Here is a 21,031-nt window from a genome sequence, read left to right on the forward strand (position 1 = left end):
TCAGGTAAAACTCTAGATAACTCTAGGTAAAAATAATATAATTTCGTCGATTTATCAAAAAAAAATATATATATTTGATAGAGTTATGAACCAACAGCGCAATCTTGCAACCAATTACAACAGTTAAGCTTCCGCTTCTACATAAAGATTGAGCAAAAAAAATTTCTTGCGGCTTCTCTTTCCAACCTTCCGTTCACTGCGTCGCCCACTGCCCTAGCTCTGATCCCCGCCCTTGCCGACACCAATCCACCGCCTCCCCCGCTCTCTCGCCTCCATCCCGAGCCCCGATCGCCGTGCTCCGTTCCGACCTCCCTCCACTTATTTCGTCGCCCCTCGTCGTTCCGCTCCCCCGCCGCCGTCGACCTCGCCCTCGCCCTCGCCTAAGGTAAGCCTCCTCCTCCTCCCCTATCTGTGCCGTTCTTGGATTACTAATCTTAATTCTAATAGAAATCGAATCGTTGTGAGAATTCTTGATTTCTTGGAAATATTTTATTGGCCGCGGTGGCGCGTGGAATAGCAATCATGGAATGACAATCCTGATCGTATGGATCTTTTCGTTGGATCTTCCATTGTATCATATTCTCCCTCGCGTATTCACTAATTGTGCTTGGGATTGCTGTCGAATATTAATATATCTTATTCAATTATAAATGCGTGGCTAGCCTTTCCTTTGCGACGCCCACTGCTGATCTGTTGTAAATCTTTGGCTTTTACTAATTTGAAGTTTCTTATCATGTGAATACTATCTGTCAATTATTAATGGAGGTCGATGATTTCTGGTTTATATGTTAGTACTTGAGACGTTGGAACGTTTAGGCATTGGTTACGGCATGCTGATATGATGATAAGAATTCGGCTGCTAATTCTTTTTTTTTTTCCCTCAAATTCCCAGAGAAAATTTATAAGTTATGATCATATTCATCCTGTATGTTGTATATATTATCTGGATTTATAAGGAAACTCTGAGATGTTTGGAAGGTTATTTCATTTTTTTATTAGACTAGTTATGATGTATGTGGTTATGAACATCAGCACATGCACTTTGTGAAGACATAAAATAGTGGCTGTGTTGCAAAATTTACATCCATAAACAATGTTCATTATATTGTAGTATACATATTGACCAAATAATATAGTGGTTTGAATAAACTCTAGATTTATGTGCGATATCTCTGTTCTTCTAGTCCTTCATTTTCTGGGTTTGAGGACCAAATATTTTAGTACCTAACTTGGTGTGGATCAATGGGTGGATTTGCTTATGTTCATTTTCTTGTATTTTCCGTGCATTTATTCTCCATATCTGAAGTTTATTTTGTGAAATATACGCCAGATTTTTTTTTTGATATTTGATGAGATAGACCCAGGCATATCTTGCCTGACCTGCTTGAATCAATGAAAGGATAGGCCAAGACGGGTCAATGACAACCTCTAGTTAGCCCATGCACAGCTCTATAATTGATTGATATACTTCATTATATATAAGAGATATGATCATAAAACATACCCATATTTAAACCCCATCCCTCCTTTCAATCTGCTTTTTCTCCTTTTGTTCCCTACTCCCTCCCTGTCCATCTTGCCACCTTCCTCCTCCCCGCCTCTCTGCCTCATGCTGCACAGACCACTGCTGCATGTCAATCCCATGGGTAGGATTCCTGCTGCTTCTGAGCATCTCTCTCTCTATCCCCACCCTACCCTCCCAACCTTTTTTCTGCCACTGGATCCCTTATTTCCTTTGCAATTGGCCCTTCCCTAGGGTTCTACTGATTTAGATTATCTCAGGCCTAGAACTTTAATTTTCAGGCCAAGTTTTGGCTGAAGAAGTTAATACCAAGGCCACTCGAGGATAGGCTAGGCCAGTGTTTCAGTTGTTGATGCTAATCTCTGCCTTGGCCTGTGAGATCCCACATCTACTACAAGATCTATCTTAAAGTTTTGATTAATTTCCTTTTCTTTTATAATTTATGCTATGAAGTCTTCTCTTTTTTGGTCTCACTAGTTATGTGCAAATTAAAGGGGGATATGATTATTAGGCTATAATGCTATATCTTATGTAGATTATTGTTTTAGAGGTGTTATTTTAAAAAACTTATTGGATTGGGATTCAGGTAGACACCGCCAAACTATTTTTATTTTTAAGATAGGTAAATTTGGTTGTTTTCTTCTTGTTTTTAACATGTAATTTTTTTATCTAAGATTAGTTGTTTTTTGGTCATGATTCATGCTTCTTGGAGCTCTGTTCATAGGAAGGGCAAGGAGATGCCCTGGATCTCTATGCTCATGATTTCACATAGCTTTTATTTTTATGTTAGACATTCTTGTATCTAATGTGCCTTCCATTATGTTTTGCCTTCTATTATGCTGATCATTGTTATTGTGTTTCTATGTTGTTAGTTGTCTTTTTTTGCGCTTTCTTTAATTTTCTTGATTGATTCTTTGCATGCGTCGTTGGCCTTAGTAGCATACTTTGTTTTAAGATGACATGAAATTATATTGTAACATCGTCAAATTGTTAATAGAACAGTTTGTATTGCATCTGTACTGTCTGTTGCTGACTAGAGCATAACATAAACATGCTGAAATTGCCCAGTTCTTTATATCCATATGGTATTGTTCTAAACAAGCTTTTTGGTTCCAACGTTTACCTGCAGATATGGGGTGTACTGCATCAATCCAGGACCATACTGTTACAGTAAAACTAAATACAATATTGTAGCAACACATGGTACAATTGCTGTGCTGACGGTACCAAGGGGGGTGTATCTTATTAACCTGACCCATACGACAAAGTATGGGTACAGGTCTGGTACCAAAATTGAAAACATTGGCTCTAGACTTCATGAACTTTAGTTGTTATATTAAGTGTCTGATTCTTATCTGGGATTTTGTTATAAGGATATTAGATTAGTTGCTTGTGTCAAATATTATATCCGGTAAGAGAGTCAGGAGCTACAAATACCAAGTTCAGATGCAATTTCATACTATTGGCAAACTTTTGAGAAGGCTGTTTGGTTGATTACCAGGAAACTTGTGCAACACATAGAGCAGTTAAAACAGATCACGTAATATTTTTTTTAAAATAAATACCTGGTCCTTTTTCTTGAGGTATTTGGTATTTGATTCTACAAATCATCTCTTGATGGAAGTGTTAACTGTTTGGTTAAAATATATGGTACACAATTATGCTTCTTTTAGTTCAGGTTGTCTTGCTGAAGTATATATGGATAAATAATGAACCATATTCATTTGTGATTCTTGATATACTAGGCTGGTATACTTTGATCATATCTATATCAATATGCTTGTGTGCATTTTGTTATGCCATATATGTATTTTTTGTATGATTTTTCCCCTAAATTTTTTAGTGTTAGGAAGATTACATGATGTTGTGATTACGCTGCTATCCTTTTTCTTTCATTTTAAAGTGACCTTTTTAGTATTGATGTTTGATTCCATTACTTGATATATGGTCATTTCATAAAAATGAATATGGTGGTGAAGAAAAAAAATATCAGTCCTGCATTTTTTTTCTCTTTTTTTTTGTGTGCTGTTAGGGGGACAGGGGATGGTGGGCAGCGGAGCGGGTCTACCAATTAGATTGCAAAATCCAGATGTACAGGGGAGTCCTGCAACCAGCTGAAGAGTTGGGATTTTCTTAAAAAGTCTAGCCATGGAATCCCATCTAAGGGTATACGACATGAGTTAAGGTTGACGGATGTGTCCTGTATCATTGCCTTGGACTTGAGCAATGACCATGGAGTGAACGCACTCTCCGTAAGGGCTTGAGCTACTCTGAGATGCAGCAACTTTGCTGCTTCTGAGGGAAAATGGATCAGCACCCATTTGGCCCCCTTCCCTACTTATTCCTTCAAGACTGACCTATTTTCTCACCCTCTTGTCCTCCTCATCTCACACTTATTGACGATGCCTTCAAGTCTGACCTCCACCTTTGGTCTCTGGTCATATCTTTGGCCCCCACCATTGAATTTTGGTTATCTTTGGTTATGCTACCTATCTGCAGTCTCCATTTCCAATTTGCTCTTCTATAAAAGAACATATGCTTCTAGTTCTCCCCATTCTTCTTTTTAGCGTCTCTCCTTGTTCTTGTGCATCTCTTCTACAATCTTCTCAAAACCTAAAACCAAAATCTTAGCCATACCTCAAATGGTAACCTCATCTTATCAAAGCCTTATTCATACTTCCATCATGCTGAAGAACCCTAGCCCTGATCATGATCCAAACCTAATTCCTGATTAGGACTACTATTGTAGCTCTCTAGAGGGTTGGACTATATTAGCTACCAGCAGTAAAAGAGAGAGTGGATCAAATGGCAGTGAGTTCAGAGTGAGGAAATACAAGTCTGCCAAAGTGCTCCTGTACCAAGATGGCTTGAAACCAAGGCCTTGCAATTACTTGCTAGTAAATAATATCCTGCTATTTCGATATTCAAATTCAGTGTTTTGACTTAGATAAACCAGAAAACTGTTATATGTTTGATTGCATCAACTGTATCCTAAATATTGGTAGGTAATTTAGAAATTATTTGAACAGATGTGTGCATATTAATATTTGATGAGTCTTATACGTCTTGTTGTAATTCACTCCTACTGGACACTTCATCTTCTTCTATGCTGTTCCACCTATGTTTTATAATGCTATGGGAGTTGCTGGATGCCTTAGGCCCTGTTTGGGGGAGCTGTTAGTAGTAGAGCTTTTGAAAGTAGAGTTTTTTGAAGTAGAGATTTTATAAAAAGTTGTTTGCTATTTGGTAACTACTTTTCTAAAGTGCTGTGGCACTTTAACATGCGTTTGGTAAACAAACTGAGAAAGTACTTTTGTATGACAAAATTATTATAAAGAACATTGCATAGTATTATACAACAGAGCATAATAAAATATAACATATATTAATACATAAATATATGATATAGTATAATATTACTGTAATATAATATAATATTATTATAATATAGTAATGTAATATTATATACTATAGCATAATAATTTAATATAATATTTAATTATTTAACATAACATATCAATGTATTATGATATAATGTAATGTAATATTATATTTATAGTGTAATACAATAATAAAGGTACAAAATAGTATAATTATTAGCGTACATTAATTTTTCACAATATAACATAATATTAAATTATTTAACATAACATATTAATGTATTATGATATAATATAATATAATATTATATTTATAGTATAATACAATAATAGGAAACAAGAATACCTTTTCTTGCACGGAAGGGAGTCTGATCCACGGCTAGGGTTCTTTGTTAGGGCTCCAGCAGATTTTTAGGTTTATAAAGGGACAAAGTATGTAATTATTATATTTTATTATGGATATTTTAGTCAAAAAAAGCTTTCCGACAAAACTCAAAACAGCTTTTCAGAAAGCTCCAAAATGGAGCTTTTTCCAAAAAACTGTTTTTAGCTTTCTGGAAAAGTTAAAACAACCTCGTGAAATTTTTAGCAAACACCCTTTTTCATCCAAAAGTGCTTTTGGAGGGCCAGAAAGTACTTTTTGGCCTTCCAAAAGCTCCCCTAAATGGGGCCTTAATCAATTCTGGATTCTTCACATGCATCTGCAGGAAGCATTGTCAATTAATATGCTGCACAAATGGGCATTAATTTGTGATCCTTGTTACACTAAGATTTCCTATTTCATTTTATACTTATACTTTGTGTCTTTAAATTTTGTTTTTTATGTTGCCATTGGTATTATAATATTATCCATTTATGTTCTTTAAGTTTTATCTGAGTTTTTGCTTCATTTGGTTTGTTTGATGGTTAGGTTGACTTTATCACCAAAACTGACAAGGCATTGTACAAAGGGGATTTTTTGCAACAAACCAATAAGAACAGGTTCTTACGAGTTGTAAGAGCTGAAGTTACCTCACCAGATTCAAGGTAAAGAATTTATTTTAAAACTTGTGCAGCTGTTTTTTATTTTGCTTGAAATTCTCTTGGCTAAAATTTCATCTAATGATCGAGGATGGTAACCTTTTGTAACTTATAACTCGAATTCCTTTCCATTCAATGAATTGAAGGGGGAACATCTTCTGGCTGGTGGATTATAAATTGCAATGTGGCTTGTGTTCCAAATGAAAAGTCTTATGTGGCTTATAATGCATAATAGTTTACAAGAATAGGGGGAAATCTCTTAAAGCTAACCATGCCCCTGCAAAATACAAGTGCTTAATTATATGTTATTGAGAGTCACCTATTTATTTACTTTGAGGTTCCTATTAGGCTTTTTTCCTTTTCCATTGATCATTGTTGAATAAATACATCACAAGATCCAAATTATGTGGATTCATTTCCTAAAACTAACTATTCTGTGTGCTCTGAAACTATTGGAAAATAAAAAATTGATTCCTATTGACATTTGAAACCTAATGAAAGAAAAGAGGATTGACTCCCTGCATATAGCTAACTGCTGGCATACTCCAACTAAGAAACCTCCAGCCTGCTAATTAACTATTATTAATAATGCAGGCACATTACAAGTCACGTGCTCATGTGGGTATTGTATCGCCCCTTACCTTGTCCTTTCAGTTTAAGTATTGAGAATTATCAGGTACAGATATAGTTTTCAGGTAGCATCCCTTTGGTTTGATTTTGCCATTGAACTAGAATTTCTGTAATTGCATTATTTTGTCATCTTACTATGTAATGTTTTAGGGTGAATATATGAAATCTAATTCTGAAGTTGAAGATTAGGGGTCTGGATGGGTGACTGGGCTCCTACCTTTTGTTTCAGCTGTCATGGATTACAGGGATGAATTTTGAATAAGTGGTGACTATCCTTCCATCATTGAGGGGATGGTTCCTTCAATTTTCTTTTCATCAATTCTAATTATTTTTCCTTCCTTATCATCAAGTTCAAAAGGTTACTTTTGTAACCCAAGAGAATTGATGGCATATAATGCACTTCTTTGTAGTTTCTATTGTGCTTTGGCTCGAGGGTGGAGCCAAGATTTCTTCATAGGTTGAGGGTGGTTTTTTTTTTGGTTGCGGCGCCGGGGGTGGAGGGGGGGGGATTTTTTTTTTTTTTTTGATTCGTCTAGTCAAGAAATGAATGCAGGTGCATTTGCAACCATAACTACCGATATTTTGCCATCGTGTGTTGATAGCTGTCCGTTGCCCTCTAATTTAGTTGTGTTATCTTTATGACATAATTATATGAAATCTCAACACAAAAATGAAGAAAACATTAATGCGGCCAATAATATAACTGAGAAAGCAATTTGTGTTGGATAATTTAAGATTGAGTGGATGGTGGACCTTCCTGGCAGAATGGTGTTGCTAAAAGAGTGGTTCAATGAGAGCTTAAAGCAGTAAACGAAGTGGCTGCAGGAGTGGTCAGAGGGGACAAACTGATTAAGAGGTGTGGCATGACCTCATGGAACAAGTCCCTGAAAGAACCTATCTGAATAGGAGTGCCTTCGCTTCTGAATTGGTTTTCATGAATTGTAATCAATGTAGAAGACAAATTAAGCCTACTGTTGATTGAGAAAATGGAGCTGCTAGGCCAAAAGTTTGCAAAAAAGAAAAGAAGACATAAAATATGAACAAGAAAATTATGAGAGAACAAGCCTTGAATCATGTATGATCCATGGAACAGGAGGAATATCACACCCATAGTTGAGTTATGGAGATCTAGGAAGGGCATTAAATTTGTTTGTGTGCGCGTGCATGTGTGTGTAGAAGAGAGATAGGGAGAGAGAGAGAGACTTCGGTATAAAAACACCAAAAGTCACACCCTCGCTGTAATGGGTGCCCACTTGGGATGCAGACCATTTTGCATTGGGAAGGTGCGGATTGGGTGTTTGAAGTAGTGGGTGCTTTCAATATTTTGGTTGAAATCATACGTAATTGAGAGGAACATTGGTTAGGGATCAGTTTAATGAAGTGATGTCATTGCTCATTGCGAACTAAAGAGGTGGGTTTCCAACTAAGGGCCTATTGGAATTTTTCTATAGGATTGGGCTGAAAATCCTGCAGGATTTGTAGATTGGGCGGTACAACCAGCAAAATCACCGGCTGCATGGTGGGCTAGGCAAAATATCCAGAAATAGCTTTGGAGTGGGTCAGCCGAAATTCTATAGGGAGGAAAAAAAACTTGCTGAGACATTTTTTCCTCCCTATGGGATTCGGGCCAGCCCCACTTCAAACCTATTGCTGTGTATTTTATAAATACAGGCCTAGTCGAGCATATAGCCTATGATCTTGCTGGTTGTGTTGGCCCAATCTATGAATCCTACAAGATTTTCAGCACGATCCTGTAGGAAAATCAAAACAGGCCCTAAGTTGGAAATAGTGAAGGGGTCTGCATTATAGAATTGGATCTAGGCACAATGATGTGGATGGGAAATAGACATATATCAAGGTACTTTTGTATTTTGGGTTTGCATGGCCAGCAGCCTCCTGCCTAGCTTCACTGTTGAGTTTCCATTTAATGGACTTGTATTAAGGATTGAGCAGCTTAGGTTGGTTAGAGTCGAGTGACTTGGAACACTTTGTTGCATGTTTTCCATTTTAAACTTATGGACAGTAATCATTTTTTGTGGCTTTTGGAGGAATATGTCATAAGTTCCACCACTTATTATGCTGTTCTAAAGCAGCCATGATGTCATGTTTGACATTGCTGAAAGAAAGTAGGTGGAAGCGAGGTTAGATTTTCATAGCAGCATAGGCATCAGACCTAACCCTAGCACTATGTGCTGAGAGGATTTAACTATATATTGAACCTTGCTCCTAATATTTCCTCATCAATAATACTACCTGGACCACATTAGCAAAAGCCACCCTACAGGCATAATTTGAATACATGCTTTAAACCTGGCAAAATGAATGACAGCACAGGCTAAACTTTGTTGATCTTCATATATTTTGTGAAATTTTGATCCTGTTGCTATTACGATAATGGACATCATTGCTTGTGATGCAGTCTTGAACTCAGTGCCGCCCAGTCTACAGGTAGCAGATGGAGCTACATACAATAAAAGATGCATTTGACCGAGTTGCTAAGAAGCAAAAGCTTTCATGCTCTAAAACCCTAGAAGTCATTGACCAGGTTGGGCAAGAGATAGAACAGGCAATGGCAAAGATGCAGTCAACTGATACTGGTGCAGGCTGCTCCGACCAGAAATCCATTCTCTTGGAGCTCAAAACCAAGCTGAATGAAATTGCCCCAATGAATCAACTTGAAGGATCTCAGAGGGAGCTGAATGTTGGGCTTGTCAAGTATGCGAAGATTCTTGAGAAGTACTTCAATCCAGACATATCCAAGGCATATCGGAACATTGACTTTGACATCCATATAGTAAATCAAATCATTGCGAGTCACTTCTATCGCCAAGGCCTGTTTGATCTTGGTGACTGCTTTGTAAGAGAGGCCAATGAGCAAGACGCTACCACTCTGAAATCTCCATTCCTGGAGATGTATGGGATACTTGATGCTATGAGGTCTAGGAATCTTGAACCCGCACTTAATTGGGCTTCTAAGCGGAGCGAAAGGTTATTGCAGGATGGGTCGACCCTCCAACTGAAGCTTCACCAACTGCAGTTTGTGGAAATGCTACAAAAAGGAAGTCGAAATGAGGCTCTGAAATATGCAAGAACCTACCTGGCTCCATTTGCTTCAGTGCACAAGGTTGAGATCCAAAAGCTAATGGCCTGTCTTCTGTGGGCAGGACGGCTCGACCACTCTCCTTATGCCGAGTTCTTGTCCCCGACTCACTGGGAGAGGTTGGCTGAGGAGCTCACCCAGCAGTTCTGCAGCCTCTTGGGTCAGTCCTATGAGAGCCCGCTTAGCGTGGCTATAGCAGCAGGGATCCAAGGGTTGCCAACTCTGCTGAAGCTAGCAAGCGTGATGGCTGCGAAGCAGCAGGAGTGGCAGGCTATGAAGCAGCTGCCAGTGCCTGTTGATCTTGGGAGGGAGTTCCAGTTTCATTCTATTTTTGTGTGCCCAGTGCTGAGGGAGCAAGGAACCGATGAGAACCCACCAATGCTGATGCCTTGTGGACACGTGCTGTCAAAGCAGTCAATAGTGAAACTGTCGAAGAGCAGCACACGGCCATTCAAGTGCCCTTATTGCCCGCTGGAGGCATCGGTGGGTCAGTGCAGGCAGCTTCACTTCTAATCATTGGTTGGGTCAACATGGCAAGGGTTGCAGCTTGTGTGATGCATTCCTAATGTTAGGCTGTGATAATTGAAATCTAGGCTATCGTATGAAAGATGTAACATGGTTGTCTCTGGATATCTCTTGTGTGTTTGAAAATCTCCTAATATTTAGAGATTTTCCAGAGCTCTATCTGGAACTTGGATATTATTATGTAAATATAGACATGTTCATGTTTCATTTTTTTAATCAATATCTTGAAAGTTTCTTTCTTTATAGGTTTAGAAGTTAGAATAGCAGCTTCATGTTTTTTCCGTCTTATCTTGGCCCACAATGATCACACGCTTGGAAGCGATTCGTCCCGATAAAGCAGTTTTGTGATTACATCCAACTATTATCAACCAAAGATATGGATGAGATGGCTCACCAACCTTTGTTAGTATAGTTGTTTCTTGTAATTGCTCATGGTAATGCGGAAGGTAACTGCCTTGATGCTGCAATTTAGTTGGCAAAATTTGATATTAGAATTTCTAATGCTTGGATGGAGACGGTAGGGAATGGAGTTTCTGACCCTCTCAGAAGCAGCGATTTTCCCTGTTCTTACAGCAAGCAGGAGGTCGGTAAGTCCACCAAGCCTCAGGAATGAGCCTGAATAGAATGCCTGCTTGCTTGTGATCAGTGATTGTTGTCTTATAATGTTAATTAAGTACTGCAGTCTGTAGTGAGTTTCTCAGTCGTCAAAAACTAGTTTGAATGCAGGTGCAAGACGCAACAACAGAATTTTGTAGGGGCGATATGCTTTGGAAGAAGAGATTATTCATATTTTATTTGTTTCAATATTCTCATGCTTGCCAAGGATGCTTGTTCATATTTTATGTTCATAGCACTGCCAATAGAAATCTGGCCCGTAGTTAAGGCTGATGCCTATGTGTGTAATTAATCGATCAATGGGATAGCCTCCAGGCATCTTTAGTTGCAGAAGTTTCCTTCGGCTTAATAATATATGGCTTCGTCTACCAGCAGAATTTCCAAGTATTGGAGGAAAAAAAAATGGAGGATACCCTATCTTAGAAGTAGTTCAAGAGACTCCATTAACCATACACTGGTCTAGGCGCAAGGAGCATCGTTTGCAGAACCAAGCCCTCCAACCTTGCCACCTTGGTGCCACACTGAATGAAAATGTATCAAGTTCAGAGATATGCGAAGGAATTGCTCTGAAATTTTTGCACAGATTTCAGGCCACTGGCTCCCCTTCAGAGAACCGTAGTTCGTAAATGAGAAGTCCATAGGCAATTAAGGATGATAAAAGGAATGGTAAAGGAGCAAGGAACTGTTTTCCCATCAATGTATTGGAGCATTTTCTCAAGCTGAGTCCTCAGGCATGTACATTATGATTTTGTGCTGATATCCCTGAACACAAACACTGGATGGAACTTTTCTGACAATCATGTACCTAACCATCCAGAAGATGCTCAAACTGCTCCGTCCTCTGTGTTCGCCATTATAGTTGCATCAAACTCTCACAAGCTCCCACAACAAGATTCTCAAGGTCTAGGTACATCTCTGTTCTTTCTTGCAGAACTTGCATATAGTGTCTGAAAATGCTTTTGTTTGTTCAAAACTATTCCAGTATTCCTTGTATCCAGATTGCCCGGTAAAGGCTTCAAGTCTTCAACACCAATAACTAACCTTGTTGATGCTTGGTACTGAAACCAACACCAATAACTAACCTTGTTGATTCTCAACTATCCAACTTTTGAAGCATGCAGCAGGCTGAGCCTTAATGCAAAGTGGCACAGGATTGACTTCAGTTCCTTGTGAGCCTAAAATCTGCGCACCTTTCTTAACTCTGAGAGTAATATGAATGATTACAGATGTCCATATAGGAGTAAACATGAGAGTACCGATACCTTTGTCCTCTAGGACATTGTATGTATCGCTACTTATCCTGGTAATTCCTACATGGAAGCAATCATGCTTAACACCATGATTTAGGTAATACATAATAGATTTTGCATGCAATATTAGCTCAATAAATATCAACTACAAAAGCATCTGACCCAAACAAAAAAGAAAAGATATAAAAAAAACAAAAAAGAGCAGAAGACATTAAAACAGAAAGAAGAAGAAAGCTAGCTAAGTTAAATTTCGCACCTTGATTGAAAGCCCTGCGCCAGGTACTTTTAATGTTTCATAGTCCACAATATTCTCTTTTTTTAAATGAAAATTCTTTGCTTTATAGAAAAAAAATGAATAGCATGTATCACAATAGCAATTGACAGCCAAAATCTTAAATGTACCAATCTAATATATTTAATGGTTTTGAGGATATGCAGACCAGAAAAATGATAGCAAATGGTGGAGAAACAGATTTGAATATGAAATTGTTAAAGAAGTTAAATAATGCTGAACATTGGTTATTTCATAATCATGGAGCTTGGTCATTTCATATTCATGGAGCAATGAATCATTGGGCTGAGCTGGATTTGAACCACCAGGACTGGGTACATTGATTAGGGTAATTTTCACACATTTGATGAAAATTGCTCTGTGAAAAATGTTAGGTAACAATTGTTTGCAAAAGTAGTTTAGATATCTTCAGCATGCACTAAGTTTGCAAGACAAGCTCTCCACTGCAGGGGATTAGAAAAAGAGAGTTCAGACAGTCTGTATCAGGATTATTTTGGCGAATGTGAATTATTACTTCGGAAAGAACCTAAAATTCAACAAATCTTGAAAACAGTAGACAAATGAGAATGAAAGTATGAACCAGTACAAAAAGGATAGCTGATGCAATTTTAGATAATTGGTTTTTTATTCATATTTTTGAGAATAACAATAGGTGAATGTAGTTAATTAACATGGAAAAACAGTTTGGAGATTAGAATGGTCAATGCAAATAGAATGGGTTAATTACAAAGGCAATTGCATTAAGAGGTAGGGAAGGAACTGGCGGCCCACTGAGACTGGTCATCTTGGATTCGGGGAGTCTTTAAGGCTGCATTTGTGAGTTTCTTGAAAGGAGAAAGAGAACAAGATTTTGGAGTTTAGAGCCATGTGGCTTTGCCTTATAGTTAATTTTTCTTCATTACACCAATAAAGATATTTAATTATTCTGGAACACTGTGAGAAGGGGGTGAATGTTTGGCCTCCAAACCCTAGGGAAACCCAAAAAAAACTCATAATTGAAGAACTTTCAGTTATTCATAACCACATCCACCTGTTGCCTTCCTTTATTGAAGGGAGATGAATGGCATTGAAAAAAAAAAGAGATCAATAGGTACTTTTTCCTGTGAAATATTAAATCTTCCTAGCAGATAGTGAACAATGTCGCACAGTTCAAAAAACTGATTTAGAACCTGAAGAACCTCAATGATGCAAGTCTTCATTTCACTAGTTGTTCAAGGAAAAATATTGAGTTGCAACAATCTCCTGAAAGTTGGGCCAGAGACTAGATTGAATACTAACGTCTCATGAATAGGTGCCGTCTCAATATCTATAAGAGATATACTATTGAAAATGTTCATATTTTTTCACATTTCATTCAAAAAAAATTGCATACCTCAATTCTAATCTGTAAGATATCTGAAATACAACCTTAGCACAACTATGAAGTGCTGATGCATGTTTGGCTTGAATTTGATATGTGGAACACTCCTTTTTTTTCTTTTTTCTTTTTTCTTTTTTTTTTTTGGTGAAAACGGCATTTCATATAGCTCTAACTTGAGTACATCCAACCCTATCAAAAGAAAGTAAAGAGTAAAAGGAAGGAGGAATATCTCCTACAGATAAAACTCTTGACATGATAAAACACTTATATCAAAGATTTGTGAAGCTAGGTGAAAAAGATTGATTTGGTGAATGTTCTAAAGCAACATGTGCTTTGCATTTTCCCTTTAATTTCTCTTCAGGAATACAAGTTCAAGTTTTTATAAAACTAAACAAACCTGTCATAAATTGGTTCAGATCCTTTGCAAGTGCATCAGTATCCACTGTCAAAACTACATACATGCCATATATATAACATGACATATATTTTTTGCTAATATCAAGCTCAAAAAAAAAACATGACAAATAACCGCTGTCATTGATATAGGTGATCAGAGTGCTTCTACTAAGATATGCACCAGCTATATAATTTAATTGTCCAGTGTAACTACAATGGATCAAAACTGGATCTTTCATCAAAAGTGGGCATACTTTGGCAAAAGGGAACAAGTCAAAAGTAGGTATATATTATCTAGATAAATTATATCAAAGGAAAAAAAAGGAACTCAGAAGAGAAGTAAACTGATGGCAGGTGTCATGATTCATGAATTATAAATCATAATTATCAGAAAATATAGCTATATTACCACTGCCACTATACGACAATCTACTCCACTGACCTGCAATAATAGGTTGCTCTAACCATGTTTTTCACCTGCTGACAGGCAGTGAATTGCATGATTGGTGCTTCAGAAATCGTTGACAACCTTCTATTATGAGTAAAGGAGTGGATCATCGGTCATGAGAGTACCATTATAAATACCCCATCTGAAATTCACCATTGTTCGGTCCATTGAAACTATAATAGAAATATAACCAAGCGAGTAGCTTCTATATTTTGAATTAGCAATCAACACCCGGATGGCTTAAATTTGATCAACACCTTACATATCACTAAGCTATACATTTACATCAGCATACTTGATAGTACTATTTAAAAAGGTGCTACAAAAGTTATTTTTTCTATTTGGCACGTAAGCACATGCTGTTTCTAACCCAAACATTATATTTGAGCAAAACAAACCATTCAAAACAGTACCATTCCAAGCATTTGTTTGAGAAACCAGGGCCACAAAAAGAAAGAACCTGGAGTTAACTCTCTGAATCAGGAAACGGAAAGCTTTTCTCGAAAACCCAACTTCAGGTGACCACAAAACGATTCCTGCTCCAAAATTCCCAATGTTCTAGAGAAGTCAAAAAAAAAAAATTGTAATCAGTTTCTTCCATTGGATACACTAGAATAGACACCTGGTGGTCATTGGACCTAAAGTTCTTTTTCTTTTTTTAATCAACAATGTTTACCTAATTGCCATAGCCCTCCGGGCGCCACCACCGGGGCGGAAGGAACCCTGCGCCTTTCATGTCGAGGATTTCCAGTAGATCCATATCAGCAAATCTCCCGCTGGGCTTTTCAGAGAACATCTTAATGACATCCAGAAGACTGCCCGGGGGGACTGGTTTGTCGGCCACGGAAGCCGCTTCCCTCGGGATCGAAGGTGGTGAATTCCGACCGCCGGCAGTAGAACTAGAAGAGGCCACATTCCCCTCCGCCGGCGGTGGATTTCGGATCGAAGCCGGCAGCTTTCTCGACTCTGGAACAACCTTAGCAGCAAAATCTGGGTTCCTGGTGGTGCTCGTCTGGGCATTCGGATCAGATTGGGGATTGTCCGATCGCATGCCATCTTCTTGATCTGGCCTCGATGATGGCGCTCCGCCTTCACCAAACCCTAACTCCTCATCCTCGTCGGGAGGCGTTCCGCCAGGAGAGGCGGAGGACCTAATCTGGACGCCCCCCAGTCTCCGCCTGGAAGCACAAGATTTGATCTTGCAGCGTTTGGACGGCCCTGGATTCTCGCGGCGGCCGTGGGAGGCTTCTCCGACGACGGCCGGAGTCTTCCCTTTGTCGTCCACCTGGGGGAGCTGCGACCCAGCAGCGCGGCCGGCGCCGGCGGCGGAGGGGGAGTCGGGGAGAGAGCAGATGACGACGGGGGCGTCCGCGGGGGGGGCGTCGTTGATGAAAGTGAAGTGGAGGAGGCGCTCCTCCTGGGAGTCGGAGGGCCGACCAACCTCCTCGTCGATGGCGGCGAAAGGATCCATGTTACGTTATGTTGCGATTCCCTCTTACCTTCTGCTCCATTCTTTGGAAATGACTAGATTTTGGCGGTTGTTCATGATGGTCGGGGACATGAAATGGGGATTACGAGTACTGCCGTCCGGTGATTGATATGCGGCATCCTTACCGCCCTTCGATCTTACAAGTTACAAGAACGACAGGCCGTAACGAAGCTCATTTTGCAAAACGGGCAAGATTTCCTGATTTCATTTAATTAATTCTAGGAGGGGGTTTTCCACAAAATTTATTATTTTATATTAAAGTTATTAGAGTTGTTACTGGTGGTCCAAACCGAGAACGATTGGCACAGCGGTGTGAACGGGATTCCGTCTGAGTTGCCTTGGTTGGTGTTGATTATGCTCCACCTTCCACCGGAAAACCTGCAAGCAAGCCTCGCACCACCACTGGGGTAGTGGGGGCCCTCCGACGATCAAGTCAGAGGAGATTGGAGGAGAAGGAGAGATAATAGTAGCAAGTAGGAGAATGCTCTGGAAGTTCTTGCTTACCTCCCTCCTTCTCCCCCCCCAGCAGCATATATACCAGGCTGGGGGGTCCTTCTGGGGGGTTGGTCATCGTGTGGCACGATGGAGTTGCCACTGACATGGCCGTTACAGGGCGTCGTGGGGCAGCGCTGGGTACGGCCATGACAGGGCGTAGTGGAGCTCCGCTTTGTACGGCTGTTACAGGAAATCGTGGAGCAGCGCCGGATACGACCGTTGCAGGGAGTAGTGGAGCAGAGGGTCGCGGCGTGCTTCAGGGGAACAGCCTGTCGTTGTCGAGAGATTGCCGACTCGGGGTCGGATTGCTGGATCAAGGGGCAGCCGACTCGGGGTCGGGCTGCGAAGCCGAAGATATCCGACTCGGGGTCGGACTGCTGGATCAAGGGGCAGCCGACTCGGGGTCGGGCTGCGAAGCCGAAGATATCCGACTCGGGGTCGGACTGCTGGATCAAGGGGCAGCTGTAGTCTTATAGGGCGCGCGTGCCGGTCACGTGGGGCATGGTGGCTGAGTTCCCCCGTAACAGTAGCCCCCCACTTCCGAGCCTGGAGCCAGAAGGGGAACGGGTGAAGGAAGTGATGCTTCGAGATTGTCGCCATCCCTCGGAGAGGCGCGCGCGCTTCGAGCTCCCCGCCTTCTTTATGGCGTATGGCGGTTGTTGCTGACCTGGCAGTCTGAGGATTTCGGCGGACATCCTTCCTTAATGGCGTCGATTCGCCTTTGGGGCGCGAGCGACCCTTCGGCAGCCAGGCGTCCTCTGGCGTCACCGAGGCGTCACCCACCTTTCCGCCTATTTAACCGGGGGTCCTCCTCCGTCCGCCTTTCTCTTTACAGACATCTTCGAGTTTCTCCTTTGCGCTGCCGTCATCGCCGTCGGACTGTTCGCTTGCTCCTCCTTTGACGCTCTCGGAGCCGTTCTTCCTTCTCTTCCGGTGAGTTGCTCCATTCTTTAATTTAGGGCTCTCCATACTCTCCTTTTGTATTAGTGTACTCCAGTCGTTCCGGTCTTTTCCCCCTTCTCGACCCTGTCCTGACCGTAGATTCACTGGCCATTAGGGATGGGCGAAGTGAGAGCAGACCGCATTAAGTCGGAGTTGGCCGCCGAAGACCTAGATAGGTTCGTGGCTCGATACCACCTTCCCGAGGCCTGCAATGTTACGCTCCCGGGGCCTGAGGAGAGGATGTCCCACCCTCCTCCAGGGAAGGTTGCCATCAATGAGGGCATTCTTCAGGCCGGGTTCCGCTTTCCCCCCTCGGACTTAGTCGTTCAGGTGCTTCGGGGTTTAAGAGTGGCGCCGATGCAGCTGGTGCCGAACTCATGGCGCGCCCTGACAGCCTTTCAGGTTCTCTGCCGCATGCACGAGGTTCCCGCCACCCTGAATGTCTTTTGGGAATGCTACGGCCTGAGTGGCCACCCCCAGGATAAAGGGTGGTGGTGCTTTGCGGCGCGGCGAGGGTGCGGCCTCGTCAAGGAGGCTCCCACCTCCATTCACGGCTGGAAGGGGCGCTTCTTTTTCGTTGACGCAGATCCCTCTTGGAGAATCAGGGCAACCTGGGAGACGCCGATGAAGTCCCCGATTGGCCTATCGAGGTTGTCGAGGGAGGAATCCGACGGCGTCGCCGTCTTGAAGGAGTTGGTTGCCGAGGGTCGGCTCCCCCCGGTGTCTCGCCTTATTTCCGAGGATACCTTGGTGAACGTCGGTCTGAACTCGGTCCCCACTGACCGTGAGCCCGCCACCATTTCTTTTTTAGCTCTTTTCTCCTCTTTCGTTTCGTTCTTTCCTTCAGTTTCTCAACCTCCGACCACCTCGTCCTTTTTGCAGAGATCGACGACGTCATGCGGTCGGACAAGGCAACGGCTGTTGGTAGGACGTCCCTACTGGAAGCAGTCCGGAGGAAGAAACGAGCTCCTCCGAGCGGGGCTCCACCGGCGAAGAAGTCCCGCCGGCAGGCGACTCCGATGCCGACAGACGGGTCCGGACCCACCGATCAGGGGGACGCCGCGGGCGCGGACCGGGAGTTGACGCTGTATCAGCCCTCCGATGCCGAGACTACCGTTTCTCCGGAGGCATCACCCGGGCGCGCCCAAGATGGACGGGTCGGACGTGATCGGTCCCCAGCCCAGCCTTCGACTCGGTCGGCTCCGGATGATACGAGGAGGGACGCGCCGAGGCCCCGGCCGAGCGGAACCCTGTCAATTCCAGGGGCGGTCCCCACCCCGAGCGTGGTTAGCATGACTCTTCCCCAAGCGATGGGTAAGGGTAAGGCTGCGGAACCACCGTCCGACTCCGGGGAGAAGTCGGGGTCGGCCTTCACTTTCGCCGGCGCCCGAAACCTCATCGAGACGGTACTGCTGGAGAAGGACCGCAGGCAGGTCCGGGAGATGAGGGTCCCTGACGTTGGGGCTGCCAGCTGCGTCTGTCTCATGTCGGTGAGTGTTCTTTCGGTCGCTTTCATCATTTATAGGCTCTGTTGATCCCCGCCTGACGCCCTCGTTTTTCCTATCTCTTAGCTCGCCCAGTACATGATCCGCCTGGAGGAGTGCTACGAGGAACAGGCGAGGCTTCTGGCGAGGGCCGAGAGCCAACTGAAGGCAATAGAGGAGGGAGGTCAGGCTGCGGCGGGGAGGACGACCAGGGACCTCGAGACGAGGCTTCAGGTGGCCGAAGAGCGGGCACTCGGCTTCGCCACCCTCGAGAAGCAACTGTTGGAGGCTCGGGAGCAACTCAAGGTTGCCTCAGGTCTCGAGGGCGAGATCAAGAAGGCGGAGGAGCGGGCCGAGAAGCAGTCCCGGAAGGCTGCCGACTACCGGGAGAGGTGGGAGAAGGCCCAGCGGTCAGCCGACAACGCCCGCAACCGGACCCGGTCTCTTGAAGCCAAGCTGGGCGAATTGGAGTCGGCCTTGGAGAAGTCCCGCGCGAGCGTCCAGGAGCTTCATTCGCGCCTGGAGGAGGCTGAGGCTGCTCGCATCGCTGCCGAGGCGAAGCACAAGGAGGCCCAGGCTGATCTGCTGAGGGTCTCCTCCGAGGCGGATGACCGGATTGTGGCGAAGGTCTTGGAGGCAAAAGCTCAGATTATGGAGCGAGCAGAGGCGGCGCTGGCCGAGAAGAGTGCGGAGATCGGGCGTCAGGCGGTACAGGCTTATCGTCAGTCCGCCGAGTTCACCCGTGACATGTCGGGGGCGGTACAGGCCTATCGTCAGTCTGACGAGTTCGTCCGTGACATGTCGGACGCGGGGTCCGACTCCTTTGTCTTAGGCTTCGAGGAAGGCCTGGCAAGGGTGTCGGCTAAGTACCCCGAAATTGACCTGAGTGGGATCTCCCTTCTCGACTCCCCTCCGGCGCCATTGCCTGCTGATTCTCCAACCGTCTCTCTACCCCTTGCAGACGTGCCGGGCGTTCCCGACCCGGGGGTTCCTCCAAGCTGACCCTCTGTACTTTTCTTTGTGTGTTGGCGTTTTGCCAAGTTGTATGAGTCTCGGCCCTGAAACAATGAAAGTTAATGCAAATAGAGTTTCTTCATTTCACTTTCGTCCTTCTTTTTAACTCTTGGTAGCGTCTCGCTGACTCCCGACTCTTGAAATTTTTCTGGCGCTAGGCCGGGTATCTGAGGGTTAGGCCTCAGGAAATTCTTCCGGCGCTAAGCCAGGCATCCGAGGGTTAGGCCTCAGGAAATCCTTCCGACGCTAAGCCAGGCATCCGAGGGTTAGGCCTCAGGAAATCCTTCCGGCGCTAAGCCAGGCATCCGAGGGTTAGGCCTCAGGAAATTCTTCCGGCACTAAGCCAGGCATCCGAGGGTTAGGCCTCAGGAAATCCTTCCGGCGCTAAGCCAGGCATCCGAGGGTTAGGCCTCAGGAAATTCTTCCGGCGCTAAGCCAGGCATCCGAGGGTTAGGCCTCAGGAAATCCTTCCGGCGCTAAGCCAGGCATCCGAGGGTTAGGCCTCAGGAAATTCTTCCGGCACTAAGCCAGGCATCCGAGGGTTAGGCCTCAGGAAATCCTTCCGGCGCTAAGCCAGGCATCCGAGGGTTAGGCCTCAGGAAATTCTTCCGGCGCTAAGCCAGGCATCCGAGGGTTAGGCCTCAGGAAATTCTTCCGGCGCTAAGCCAGGCATCCGAGGGCTAGGCCTCAGAAAATTCCGCTCGTTGGTCGGCCAAGGCTGGCGCAAGCCGAGGCGACCGGTCGGGGCTTCAGGCTAGTCTGCTCCCGGGATGATCATCGGGTTAGCCTGGCATCCGAGGGCCGAGCCTCGGGAGATTCCGCTCGTTGGTCGGCCAAGGCTGGCGCAAGCCGAGGCGACCGGTCGGGGCTTCAGGCTAGTCTGCTCCCGGGATGATCATCGGGTTAGCCTGGCATCCGAGGGCCGAGCCTCGGGAGGTTCCGCTCGTTGGTCGGCCAAGGCTGGCGCAAGCCGAGGCGACCGATCGGGGCTTCAGGCTAGTCTGCTCCCGGGATGATCATCGGGTTAGCCTGGCATCCGAGGGCCGAGCCTCGGGAGATTCCGCTCGTT

At 43.7% G+C, this 21,031-nt stretch overlaps 1 protein-coding gene and 1 pseudogene across 9 annotated transcripts; one reads left to right on the plus strand and one right to left on the minus strand.

The window, feature by feature from the left end:
- Window positions 1-103: 103 nt before the first annotated feature.
- On the plus strand, window positions 104-10,393 carry LOC103704607 (protein RMD5 homolog pseudogene; annotated as a pseudogene). 3 transcript variants are annotated; one of them, XR_015988224.1, is made up of 4 exons: window positions 119-385; window positions 5,813-5,928; window positions 6,517-6,598; window positions 8,972-10,393. The product of XR_015988224.1 is annotated as a protein RMD5 homolog pseudogene, transcript variant X2 (transcript). The 3 variants fall into 3 exon arrangements; XR_015988225.1 differs by lacking the exon at window positions 6,517-6,598 and adding an exon at window positions 2,652-2,801 and having other exon boundaries at window positions 120-385; XR_015988223.1 differs by lacking the exon at window positions 6,517-6,598 and having other exon boundaries at window positions 104-385.
- A 794-nt stretch (window positions 10,394-11,187) lies between these two features.
- LOC103704608 (uncharacterized) lies at window positions 11,188-16,178 on the minus strand. Of its 6 annotated transcripts, XR_015988230.2 has the most exons (4): window positions 15,215-16,178; window positions 14,999-15,096; window positions 14,092-14,136; window positions 11,188-13,883 (listed from the first exon to the last, which is right to left on the minus strand). XR_015988230.2 is itself a non-coding variant. In XM_008787968.6 (2 exons), exon 1 carries the CDS (start codon window positions 16,007-16,009, stop codon window positions 15,215-15,217), a length of 795 nt encoding a protein of 264 aa, XP_008786190.3. In that variant the 5' UTR covers window positions 16,010-16,178; the 3' UTR covers window positions 11,188-15,096. The 6 variants fall into 6 exon arrangements, 1 of the variants encoding a protein (XP_008786190.3); XR_015988229.2 differs by lacking the exon at window positions 14,092-14,136; XR_015988228.2 differs by having other exon boundaries at window positions 11,188-14,136.
- Between the last annotated feature and the right edge of the window lie 4,853 nt (window positions 16,179-21,031).

The sequence above is a fragment of the Phoenix dactylifera genome, chromosome 6 (assembly GCF_051530095.1).
Source record: "Phoenix dactylifera cultivar Ajwa chromosome 6, Ajwa_hap1_PhDact_Kaust_v1.1, whole genome shotgun sequence".
Classification (NCBI taxonomy): domain Eukaryota; kingdom Viridiplantae; phylum Streptophyta; class Magnoliopsida; order Arecales; family Arecaceae; genus Phoenix; species Phoenix dactylifera.

What these genes read in the sequence shown, in the direction of transcription:
- LOC103704608 (XM_008787968.6), bottom strand. Translation starts at nt 16,009, where the DNA reads ATGGATCCTTTCGCCGCCATCGACGAGGAGGTTGGTCGGCCCTCCGAC.